This window comes from Borostomias antarcticus (assembly GCF_949987555.1).
Source record: "Borostomias antarcticus genome assembly, chromosome: 23".
Classification (NCBI taxonomy): domain Eukaryota; kingdom Metazoa; phylum Chordata; class Actinopteri; order Stomiiformes; family Stomiidae; genus Borostomias; species Borostomias antarcticus.
Genome location: NC_140256.1, coordinates 9,919,717 through 9,932,216, shown reverse-complemented (window position 1 = coordinate 9,932,216; position 12,500 = coordinate 9,919,717). Strand labels below are relative to the sequence as shown.

Here is a 12,500-nt window from a genome sequence, read left to right as displayed (position 1 = left end):
CTGGCCGTCAGGTCCTCAAAGAGAGCATCGAACTGGGGACAGTAGCCGATACTCTGCTGCACGTGCAGCAGCTCCTTCAGGACACTGCCGACACAGAGAGAGCCTCCGTTCACATCCAATCCAGTCGCTGTCTTTAGCTTAGGACATTGATATTTGCGTTAGCGTTAGCTTTAGCATAAGTGTTAGCGCCGAGCTAAACCACGCATCTCTGCACCTGTGCCCTCCTATGAAGGCCTCTCCCCCCGTGGTGCTCTCGTCTCCCGTCAGCATCTTGAACGTGGTGGTCTTCCCTGCTCCGTTGACCCCCAGGAGCCCGAAACACTCCCCAGGGCGCACACCCAGACACAGCCTGTCCACCGCCAAGATCCGCCCCATCTTCCTGGACTTGTACACCTGGAACCGGGTCAGGGACGCAGACTTGAGCGCAGAGATACTTGATTGACTACACCGCAAGCGCGTATTGATTAGACATGCACGCTGTTTGTTCTGTAAACAAAGAATAAGGGGACTGTGTGTGTGTGTGTGTGTGTGTGTGTGTGTGTATGTGTGTGTGTCTGACTTTGGTAAGGTTGTCGATCTTCAGCATGTCGTTGTCAGCGTCTCCCCTCAGTACTCTCCGTCTCTCACAGGCAACGTCAACATCATCATCCTCAATGGGCTGGCTGCTCACTGGAACTCTCCTGCACGCGTACACACACACACACACACACACACACACACACACACACACACACACACACACACACACACACACACACACACACACACACCACACACACACACACACACACACACACACACACACACACACACACACACACACACACACACACACAGAACTCTATCAAACAAGGCTACACAAGCACATCAGCGAGCCTTAAGCACACACACTCTTACAAACGCAGGCACACCTGCTCTCACACACTCACTGAGGTTTTCTGAGGAAGTTGTACTGGCACAGGATGGTGATGAGAAAACCCACAAAGCCCTCTATCGTCATAGCAACCAGTCCTCTCGTCACGATGTCCCACTCAAACGGAGACTTCATCTTGTCAAACTGACCTGGGGGGGGGGGGGGACAACGGAGAGATGTAGAGTCGCTTGGATCTAAGAAAGGCATCGCCGGAATTTCTCAACGAGGATCTAAGAAAGGCATCGCCGGAATTTCTCAACGAACCTACCGATCTTAGCGTAGTACTCGTTGATGTACTCATTGTACGCCATCTCCATCAAGCCGTGGCCCAGGTTGTAGTTGGGGAAGATGAGGAAGCAGGATTTTAGATAGCTGTTCACCCGTTTCAGATCCTGGGAGAGACCAAACGGAGGTGTCAGAGACAATGAAGACAATGTCCCAGGATCCCATGCTGCTACAGCCTATGGCGAGACGCCCTCACCTTGTCATGTTCAAACAGCTGTAGCAGGAAGGTAGCCACCGTGGCGGTGATGCCAATGAACAGGTTGATGACTATGAGGAACACATAGGCCGTACTGGGCACCTCGAACCAGAACGAGGCTGGATACATGATAGGAGTGATGGACCACCTGAGGGAGGAAAAGAGAGATGGAGAGAGAGAAAGAGAGAGAGAGAGGTGGGGAGAGAGAGGGACAGGTGGAGAGAGAGAATATGAGCAAAAACTGCTTCACATTCTCGAATGTATAGGTCATTAAATATGCATTAGAGTTTCTTGATTTGGCGAAAGGCAATTCAGAATTTCGCATTATGCGTTCTTTTTGTAATCAAGGGCGCAGAAACAATGGCTTTTTTCCCCCCCAGGTCACTCGAAAGTTATTTATGAGCCCATTCATCATTAATTATCATATAAATTAATGAAAGCATCACAAGGGAGTGCAAAAGATGCAGTCTGTAGAGTCTCATGACTTTCCCAGTTTCCTCTAAAATAACTTTCCGGGCAGAGGGAGAGAGAGAGAGGGAGAGAGAGAGAGGGAGAGAGAGAGAGAGAGAGAGAGAGAGAGAGAGAGAGAGACAGAGAGAGACAGAGAGAGAGAGAGAGAGAGAGAGGGAGAGAGAGGGAGAGAGAGGGAGAGAGAGAGAGGGAGAGAGAGACAGAGGGAGTGTGGCTGTGTTCTCTACTGCAGTCTGAGCCCTGACCCGTAGAGCAGGAAGAGAGACAGGACTGCGGGGAAGTTGGTTGGGGACGTGTATGCAGGAAGGTCGAACACAAACAGGATGAGGACGCAGCACGTCGCCGGCACCAGGTAGTTGAGCTGGGAGGAACAGCAGAGAGACCGGAGACAAAACAGAAGAGAGACCGGAGACAAAACAGAAGAGAGACCGGAGACAAAACAGAAGAGAGACCGGAGACAAAACAGAAGAGAGACCGGAGACAAAACAGGACAGAGACAGGAAAGAATCACTTAGATCGCTCTGCAGATACACAATAGTTCTCTAATATTATATAACACACACACACACACACACCCACACACACACACACACACACAGACACGCAGTCCTCCCTCTCACCATGTCCCATATGTAGTTGGCCAGCCAGTAGATGACAGGGTCACAGCCACTGACGAACTGCAGGTGCTTGGCCTTGGTCGACTTCTCTGCCACCAGAAACACGACGAAACTGGCCGGCACGAAGGACATGGCCACGATGATGAAGATGGCGATCACCACGTCAGTGCCCTGGAGCCTGGGGGGGGGGGGGGGAAGGACGCGGCGGTAACGGATTGGAAGAGGTGGAGGAGGATAGTGAGTTCTCTGAATCCCTGTGACAGTTGTACTGTGAAAGCACGTATCAAACAAACGGGTCTCACAGGTAGTCCAGGGACAGGCTGGCGCTGGTCCGATTCATGGGGTGATTAGTCAGTGTGATCCCTGCATGACCAAAGACACACACACACACACAACCCTGGGCTCACACGAGAGAACACACACACACACACCTCTATTTACGGACGCTGGATCCTCCCGTGAATGTATCCGTGCTTCTTACCATATGCAGCAGGGTTGCCCTTGCCCGCGGGCAGGTTGGCGCGGAGGATGGCATTGTTGAGGACGTTGAGATAGGTTGGCATGCTGTGGTATCCTTTATTGTTGAACAGCACCTGTAGACATGGCGCATTATGTAAGAACGCTGACAGAAGACAAACACGGGAACTAAAACGTAAACACTGACAGCGTGTGCTCGTCTCCTGCTGTTGTTTTAGAGGGCGTGCGCTAGTCTCACCTGGGCTGATCGTCGCACCGCTATCTTGCGAACCATGGGTGGTGTCTTTTTCCCAAAGGATGCTGGGACAGATTTCTGTATGTTCCCCACGGTGATTCCTCCATATCTGTCGAGGAGAGAGGGAGGAAGGAGAGGAAGAGTGAAAGAGAAAAAGAATACAGCCCGTCGTCTAGATAACTTCTTATCTCCGTGTGTGTATATGCCTCCATGCAAATGACTGTGTGCGTGAGTGTGTGCGTGAGTGAGTGTGTGTGTGTGTGTGTGTGTGAGTGTGCGTGTGTGTGAGTGTGCGTGTGCGTGTGAGTGTGAGTGTGAGTGTGAGTGTGAGTGTGAGTGTGAGTGTGAGTGTGAGTGTGAGTGTGAGTGTGAGTGTGCGTGTGTGCGTGAGTGTGAGTGTGAGTGTGAGTGTGAGTGTGAGTGTGAGTGTGAGTGTGAGTGTGTGAGTGTGCATGTGTGTGTGTGCGCGTGTGTGAGAGTGTGTGTCTGTGTGCATGTGAGTGTGTGTGTATTACCTGTGCAGGCGCACTCTATCGGAGGTGTAGAGGAGGTACTCGGACACGTTGCGCCCGGTGATGTCCACCAGGATGTCCCCTGTTACCACCTTCACCAGAGGGGGGCGCCCTCCCACTCCGCTGGGGCAGGAGAAGCCCGTCCCCTGCATGGAGCAGATGCAGCGCACCGGCTCCCGGATAGACAGGGGCAGGGTAGGGGGGGATGTCGCCATTTCTACAGGAGGGGGGGAGGGGGATTTAGGAGTAGGGGTATGAATTATTCCTGAAACCACACATGAGGGTGCGCAGCCCAAAATGGTAAATGGAACAGAAATTAATGAGACTCTATTGTGAATCCATTTGTGCCGGTCTGTGCCCGCCGAGGCCGGCAGAGACTCACCGTGGACAGTGGTGGGGGGGACGGCAGTGTAGTTCCACAGCCCCTCCTCGAAGCGGGGGTCCGGGTCGTCCGAGGGGGCCGGCGACGGAGGAGGGGGCACGAAGTTGGAGAGGGGCACGCCCTGGGTGAAGGAGTCCAGGCACATGGAGTCAAAGTAGCGGGCGGCCAGGGTCTTGGAGTTGTTGGCGCTGGGGTTGAGCGTCTGCGCCAGCTGGTCCAGAGTGCTGTTGAAGGGCGTCTTGAGGACGCATGTGGCGCCGACGCCCGAAGGCAGACGCAGCGTATTGACTATCTTCTGAGGGCTGGCGTCTGGGGACAGCTTGCTCCTAGGGAAGGGACACACACACACACACAGACACACACACACACACACACACACACACACACACACACACAGAGTAGGAGTTAGTATCTGATGCAACAAGCAGAGGCTAGAGACTGGTATTGGTCTTAGTGGTACTGTATAAATCTGTGCAAACTATCAATCTATCAGTGTGTGAGAGTGTGTGTGTGTGTGTGCGTGTGTGTGTGTGTGTGTGTACAGAGTGTGTATCGGCGAATAGGTGAGGTATATCCATTGCTGGGTCTAACCTGTACTGCGGCCGGTCTTCGTTGGCGTAGGGGATGTAGTTTCCCCGGGGCTGGGTGTAGTTGTGGTACTGAGACGGGGACAGGATGAGGGGTGGCAGGTCCCCTGTGGGACAGAAAGACACAATGTCACACACCAACGATGCACAGCGAACCAACGAGCCAAGTCCGGATGTCGCCATGGCGCTTTTTCTAACCTATCGAGGGCACAGACAGGGCGACCGTCATGGCCACGCAGACGAAGAAGGCGGGCAGCATGATCTGGGAGAAGAGGCCCTTGGTGTTCCTCTTGGCGCAGTGGAACCTCTTGACGATGAGGCCGTGGAACTGGCGCAGACGCAGCCACCAGCCCTCCAGCTTCAAGCTGCCCTGCCCCTCCAGGACCTCCGGCTCCGGGGACGAGGGCTCCTCGGCTTCCCCTGGTGGAGGGAGACCAGACTTTTTCTTTTTTTTTTAACCAGGGAAAAGTCACACTGAGATTTACATCTCTTTTACAGGTGAGCCCTGGCCAAGAAAAGCAGCATAGTTTCATATAGATAAAACATTATACAAATACATGACAAGTAGAAAGTGAAAATATATATAAAGTAAGTGAAAATATATATAAAGAGAGCAGATAAAACCTACACACCTTCAAATACAGTGAGCCCCCTAGAAACACGTACATGAAGATAATAGCAGCTCAGAGATCTGGGTTTTAAAGGAGCTGATGGATATTAACTGAGACAGCTTCAGGTCATGTTGCAAGCTGTTCAATAACGAAGGGGCAGAATAAAAGCCCTTTTACCGAGTTCAGTTTTTATGTGTGGAATGTTATATAGTATGTAGCTCAGTGAGCGTAGGCTATAATGTCCGTGACTCTGTTGGGTGAGTAAGGTGCTTAGGACATGACACCCTATCATCCCTCCCTCAAGTCTATTTCCCTCGGGCTAAACCGGCAAGTTGACACGCTAGCTAAGATGTCTCCCGGTGTCGCCCCCCCCTCACCTCTCTGGCTGGCGGAGTCGGGCTCCTGACCGCTGTCGAAGAGGGGGCAGTAGTCTCCGTAGAAGTCGGCGTAGAGGCCGCCCTCGTCCCCCCTGACGGAGCCGAGCGAGGATGAGGAGCGCAGGGAGGCCTGGCTCTGGCTGAGCCTGGAGCACATCACCAGGTTGCTGAGCTCCACCTCTGGCCTCACAGCGCCGCCCGCAGGCGCAGCGTCACACTGCGCCCCCACCAGGCCTGCCGCCGGCTTCCCCACCGAGCTCCCGCCTGGGGAGTCCTTCATGTCTGAGAGAGAGAGAGAGAGAGGGAGAGAGGGAGAGAGAGAGGAGGGAGAGAGAGAGAACGCAAGCGAGAGAAGAGATCATTATCATACTGTGTATAGTGGGGTAGAGTTAGACAGAGCGTACATAACTCATTAAAAGTCTTCTATCAGCACTTTACCTCCGACTTTGACGTTGCAAAGCCAGCACACACAATGAATAATGAGTCCTCCTTCTAAGAAACTGATCTGTGAAACAGAGCCGGTCACCTGCGTCGCTGTTCTCCAGTGACTGGTCCTCCTCGGAGACCTTGAGGAAGACTTCCTCCAGGGTAGTGTCCATTACCCCGAAGCTGGTCAGAGCCAGGCTGTCCAGACTCTGTTCTAGGGCCTGGGGTGTCAACAAGACAGGTATTAAGTGAAACTATACATTATTTAACAATACTATACTAGTCCTCAGTCCAGGCTTGTATTCTATGTATTAATTCAGCTGCAATTACAATTACCTTTCGTTCAAAGGTCAGAGACTCCAACCACTACCTAACCTGCCGATCTACCGGTCAGTGAGTGTACGGTGTGCTTTACCTGGAAGAGCCTCTCAAAGCAGCCTTTCTTGACCGCCTCCGAGGGCAGCATGTAGGACAGCTCCGTGTTGGAGTCGGACACAAGCAGGCAGGACGCCACGAACTGTCGGATGAACTGGGTGACCCTGGCCTGGGAGCAGGGTGACAGGGCGGAGGAGGAGGAGGGGGAGAGGGGGGAGGGGGACTGGGGCTGGGTGCCTCGGTCTGGGAGCATAAACACACATACAGCATGACGGATGGGAAGAGACAGGGAGGGAACAAAAATGAATGGTGTAGGTGTTTAAAGACAAAGAGAAAGCGAAGGGTTTATCGGAGTAATCCATCAACGTTTGAAAGTGACGAACAAAGCCGGGATGATGTGGGTCTTGTCACCGATAATGGCCTAAGACAGCTGCCTGGTGACAACGTGACTAACGACACACACACACACACACACGCGCGCCTCACCTCCACTTTCGCTCTGTTTTTTGACCAGTGTGAGTTTGTAGCCGTCTCCGTAGGTGCTCTTGAGGAAGAGTGGAGAGCCGCAGCACTTGAGCTTGCCGTGGGAGATGATGGCGATGCGGTCGCCCAGTAGGTCAGCCTCGTCCATGTGGTGGGTGGACAGCAGGATGGTCCGGCCTGGCGACAGTCACAACACAGTTAACACAGTTAACACAGTCAACACAGTTAACACAGTCAACACAGTTAACACAGTCGACACAGTTAACACAGTCAACGCAGTCAACGCAGTCAACGCAGTTAACACAGTCAACACAGTCAACACAGTCAACACAGTTAACACAATTAACACAGTTAACACACTGTGGTGGAGGCTTCCTCCTCTGTGCCGCAAGCAGAAACCATAAGAAAAGTCACTGGAATAAAGGTCAGGTCACAACGTGTGTAGTTAGTGTGAGTTTGCGGCGTCACTTTTAAATACAGTGTGTTAGGTTTAGGGTGTTTGTGTAGTATGTGTGTGTGTGTGTGTGTGTGTGTGTGCGCGTGTGTGTGTGTGTGTAATCCCGGCCGTCTCACCCTGTTTGTACTTGAGGATGAGGTCCCAGATGGCCCTGCGTGCGTAGGGGTCCACCCCGGCGGTGGGCTCGTCCAGGATGATGGCGCGGGAGCCGCCCACGAAGGCGATAGCCACCGACAGCTTCCTCTTCATCCCCCCCGACAGCGTCTGGACCAGGCTGTGGCGCTTGTTGGACAGCTCCAGGTCCTCGATCATCCTGCCCAATCACAGTTTAGCCACGGTTAACGCCAGGTTAGCTGCGTTCTGGATAGATTACACTCTCACGGCAGCAAGTGAGTTAACTGAGGTAAGGATTCTTGAAGAGACCCGAGGATCAAATAATAGTTTAAAAAGAAACGTGAGCAACAATTCTGTCATGCTGATGTTTTGACTTTTCTATATAAAAAAAAAATGTTTAGACGAGACTGCGCATTCCTCTCCGGCAGCACCTGCCGAAAGCTACCGGACGCTCTCCACACGTGAGCCTGCGGAGGTCCTGCTACCCACTTGTCCATCTCCTTGCGTATGTCGTCCTCCGCCATGCCCTTGAGCTGGGAGTAGAACCAGAGGTGCTCCTCCACGCTCAGCTTGTCGAAGAGCACGTTGTGCTGCGGACACATGCCCAGGTTCTGGCGGATCCGCTCCATCTCCGTGCGGATGTCGTGGCCGTAGATGGTGGCCGAGCCCGAGGTGGGCGGGAACAGGCCCGTCAGGATAGACCTGAACACCAGGGGATTGGATGACCGGCATTAGCCAATGAGGGAATGACTCACGGGATATTATTTGGAGGGCTGCCTATAACCTGATTAAAAAACACTATGATGTTAAATTATGTTGTATCATTTGAGGGCGATTTATTTAGTACGAGCAGACCTTCTGCTGAACCCAACACATATGAGCAACACAACTCTCCTGGGTCTTCCACACATAAACGACACGGACGGCCTGACGCACGCGGGCGCACACACATTTCTCTCTCTCACATGGTGGTGGTCTTGCCAGCCCCGTTGTGTCCGAGGAAAGACACCACCTGGTTCTCGTGGAGGTTGAGGCTCAGCTTGTTGAGGGCCAGCTTGCTGCCGGTCTTGTAGACCTTGGTGAGCTTGTCTATGCACACCACCAGGGGCAGGTGGCTGGGCTCCTCTTCAATACCCCGCATCTCCTCTGGGGGGAGACAGAGAGGCGGTACAGGACTCTGTGGTGCACAAACTAGCACAGTGGGTTGTCCAAAGACAGCTAACAAGGTTAACACTAAATTTAGCTCATAAACACACAAATAAACTACAAATAGCTCCAGGCCCTGGAGATAACTTACTTAATGCTGCGGAGAGATGAAGATACTGAGCAATATGATGCTATCCAGGCGTACAGTATGTTAATGAGTAGTACAGTGTATATAGAGCAGTGTGCTGAAGCCAGACAGCGAGGTAGGTACAGGACATACCGGAGCGTCTGTGTTCCATGGCACACGCTTGGTCCTCCTCCATCACGCTCAGCCTGGCCACACCCCCCCACGGCCACTCCCACGTCTCCACACGCCCACTGCCCAGCCAATAGGACTTCTGCAGGGGGAAGTACCAGGGGCGGGGCAGCCCATACATGCCTGTAGGGGAGAACAGCAAGCAAAAAGATAAGAAGTTCACACTCCTACTAAGAGCAAGGGGGTTCAAATGAGAAGAACCAACCAACCAACCAGACAGCCTTGCTTACCTGGGTGTACAGCCTCGATGTACCAGGTGAGAACTCCATAGACACTGGCGTCTATGATGAGCATCATCATGGACAGTCCCAGGTTAAAATCATCGCCCTCTACTGGGGACTGGCTGATGGTGCGCCATTGGATGCCAACACCGGCCACTTCATACAGAGCAAAGTATTTGGAGCCCAGGCCAAAGGCAGTGGTGGACATCAGAGACTAGGAGAGAGAGAGAGACATGTGACTCCATCTTGCCGGGAGTTTAATGAACAGTCCCAAAGCAGGGTGAGACAGGGCGGCCGTGTTCTTACGGCGATGCACTTCTCGAAGGCGGTGATCTTGTCGTGGGCCACCTCCTCCCGGATGGCCACGTACATGTAGGGCACGTAGCTCAGGAAGTAGATGATGCCGCCGCATGCCGACGCTAGCTTGGCCTTGGAGTAGATCACTGACACCAGGAAACTGGACATGGCAGGAGAGATGATAGTTTTTATTTATGTCATAGTTGTTGATTTTTTAATTCTATTTTATTCACATTACTTTCTTCCCTTTATTATTATTATTTTTTTTACTTTTTGACTGTTTTTGTGTGTTGTTTTATTTTGTTTGTGAAGCTTGTTTTAAAAAGTGCTACATAAAAAAGTGCTACATTAAAAAAAGTGTATTATTAATATTCTTATTATTATGAGTTAGAACACGCTAAAACAAGAGTAACATGAGACGTTCAGGAAGAGTTGGAAATAATACGTTTGAAAATCACATATTTGCCATCCTGGTGCCTCATGGGGTTGGGGCACATACCACAAGACTAGTCTTTACCACAGTGGCCTGGGTTCGATTCCAGCCAGGGCCATGTGCTGCATGTCCTCCTCTCTCTCTCTCTCTCTCTCTCTCTCTCTCTCTCTCTCTCCCTCTCTCTCTCCCTCTCTCTCTCTCCCTCTCTCTCTCTCTCACCTTTCCTGTCACTCCACTGTCCTATCTCAATAAATCTGAAATGCCCTAAAATATCTTTAAAAGAAAATCACATATTTCATACAGTATGTATACCCAGTGGAAATAAATCCCGTAACCTTGGCCATGCCCTGCCAACTGGACTAGGCGGCTGTGTGAGTCTAGCGTGTCCGCTCACCAGAACATGATGGTGGCGATGGCGTAGATGGTGAGGAAGAGCCAGATGATGAAGGGGTCGCTGTGTAGGAGGACCCGGCCGTACTTCAGTATAACCGTCAGAGCCGTCACCGAGATGGACAGCTGGACAAAGCCCGTGATGAACCAGGCCACCCAGTGGACGGCATTGTTCAGACCCATCATCTTCATCACCTGCCGCCGGGTAGAGAAACACACATGGGAAACACTTGTCAGACGGACAGACAGTCAGACAGACAGACAGACAGACAGACAGACAGACAGACAGACAGAGTTGTAGACTTGTTGTAGGACTGATAATGAATTATTTTTTGATGTTGTTGGTATTGATGCTGTGAAGGAGTGAGGGGTGGTTCCTCTATTGATAAAGGAATTAGAGTTTTAAGTGAATTGATGAATGAATTAGAGTTTTAATTCATTGTTAACTTGTTAATTTTTATTGTATTTTAGTTTGTGTTTGTATGTATGTATGTATGTATGTATGTATGTATGTATGTATGTATGTATGTATGTATGTATGTATGTATGTATGTATGTATGTATGTATGTTTGTATGTATGTATGTTTGTATGATTTGTATATTTGTTTGTATAATATGTGGACCCCAGGAAGAATAGCTGTCACATTGGGTGATAGCTAATGGGGATCCGGAATAAACATTAAACATTAAACAGACAGACAGACAGACAGACAGACAGACAGACAGACAGACAGACAGCTACGGGACTCTGAGTGGTATGTAGACCGCCTGACCTCTTTCAGGCGGTGCTCCTTCTCAGCTACGATGTGCTGGATCATCATGGCCACAGAGTAGACCCAGGAGATCACCATGCACAGAGGCATCATGTGCTCGATCACAAACAGGAAGCTGGGGACCAAAGACAGGGGGTGGGTGAGCGACAGCGGAAGAGAGAGACGGTCGATGAGGAGAGACGATAGTCTAATAGTCTATAAGCAGCCAGGAGGGCTCGGGTCTTACTCGTCTCTGGTGTAGCAGGGGTAGGGGAACATCTGGACATAGTTCCCTGGTTCCACCACGTCATGACCCACAAATGTATTGATGATCGCCCGCTCCATCATATCTGAGAACACACACACCAAGATGGCAGGGTTACTCTATATACTGTACCTCAATTACAATACAAGCTCCAGTTCCATTGAGAACCCTGTCAGCGTAAAAAGCGAGGGGAAATGTCATGGCTATGTGAAAATGCATTGTCTCAGAGAAGTCTTGGCTGTCTGCGCCGTACAAACTGCAATGTCAGAGCCAATGTATTCTCCGGATTGACTTTAGGTGTCAGATAAGCAGCTTCTCTTTGCTCTTGGTTTGTAAATAAAAGATGACTGCCAGCGAGAACTGCCTCCTCAGCAGTGTGCTTTGGCATCAACACAGGTACTGCCCACCTCCGGATCAGCGCGGTAAGCAGTTTACCAGAATAAATCCCTTTCTTAATAAATCAATCCAAACAATAGGTTTAACATGACAATTTTGCTCTCTGCGGACCCCCATTTGGCAGCTGATTTATAGTGTATAGCTTCGCCACCTGCAGACAGCACTGAGACAACAAGGAGAGGCTCGGACTTTAATTCGAGCCATCGGCTTTCTTCTGACCGATTCACTTGCAACGTTAATGGGGCTCTCGTGGATTGCGCTGACGCACCCTGGATCCAGACAAAGCCGTAGAGGAAGTAGAACTTCCCCCCGGTGTTGGGTCCGGGCCGCCAGTACGCACGGCGGATCTCGTTGGTCTTCTCCGTGAAGCTGGAGTTCTGTCGGATCTTGTAGAGGACGTGGGGAGGGAGGGAGCCGTCCCGGTTGGTCTGGAAGATCACGCCTGGTGGAGAGAAACAAGAACACAGGGACTCTAATCATCAGACACCATACTCTCCATGTTTATAAGGAACTGGACTGGGCATCACTATGTACATAACTACAGTCTATTGTATTTCTATTTTGCTATGTGATCTACAGTACTAGATTCCACTCTTAGTCACTTGTTTAGAAGGGAGATGCTCACTGATCACTTACATTAAATGCAATTATTGTAAATCACTTCGGATAAAAGTGTCTGCTAAATGTAATGTAGGTGAAGGTAGCGCTGTAACAAGGTTGATAAAGGATCCATGTCAGTAGTTTAGTTGTTCTAGACTGTTCCGG

At 51.0% G+C, this 12,500-nt stretch overlaps 1 protein-coding gene across 1 annotated transcript in view; it reads right to left on the bottom strand.

Annotated features, from left to right (window-relative positions):
* abca2 (ATP-binding cassette, sub-family A (ABC1), member 2) overlaps window positions 1-12,500 on the bottom strand; it is a gene marked incomplete at both ends in the record, with an annotated part of 40,474 nt that overhangs the window by 3,058 nt on the left and 24,916 nt on the right. The window contains 29 exon segments of the mRNA XM_084457705.1: window positions 1-84; window positions 215-393; window positions 560-680; window positions 930-1,062; window positions 1,182-1,305; window positions 1,395-1,542; window positions 2,111-2,226; window positions 2,486-2,660; window positions 2,785-2,845; window positions 2,964-3,075; window positions 3,198-3,303; window positions 3,710-3,923; window positions 4,089-4,414; window positions 4,680-4,782; window positions 4,874-5,095; window positions 5,664-5,945; window positions 6,190-6,310; window positions 6,505-6,693; window positions 6,940-7,124; window positions 7,521-7,717; window positions 8,008-8,220; window positions 8,484-8,664; window positions 8,945-9,103; window positions 9,211-9,415; window positions 9,508-9,658; window positions 10,326-10,516; window positions 11,096-11,210; window positions 11,322-11,424; window positions 12,004-12,177. The exon segment at window positions 1-84 is cut by the window's left edge and continues 58 nt beyond it. Of these exon segments, the coding sequence (XP_084313831.1) occupies window positions 1-84; window positions 215-393; window positions 560-680; window positions 930-1,062; window positions 1,182-1,305; window positions 1,395-1,542; window positions 2,111-2,226; window positions 2,486-2,660; window positions 2,785-2,845; window positions 2,964-3,075; window positions 3,198-3,303; window positions 3,710-3,923; window positions 4,089-4,414; window positions 4,680-4,782; window positions 4,874-5,095; window positions 5,664-5,945; window positions 6,190-6,310; window positions 6,505-6,693; window positions 6,940-7,124; window positions 7,521-7,717; window positions 8,008-8,220; window positions 8,484-8,664; window positions 8,945-9,103; window positions 9,211-9,415; window positions 9,508-9,658; window positions 10,326-10,516; window positions 11,096-11,210; window positions 11,322-11,424; window positions 12,004-12,177 (4,690 nt within the window).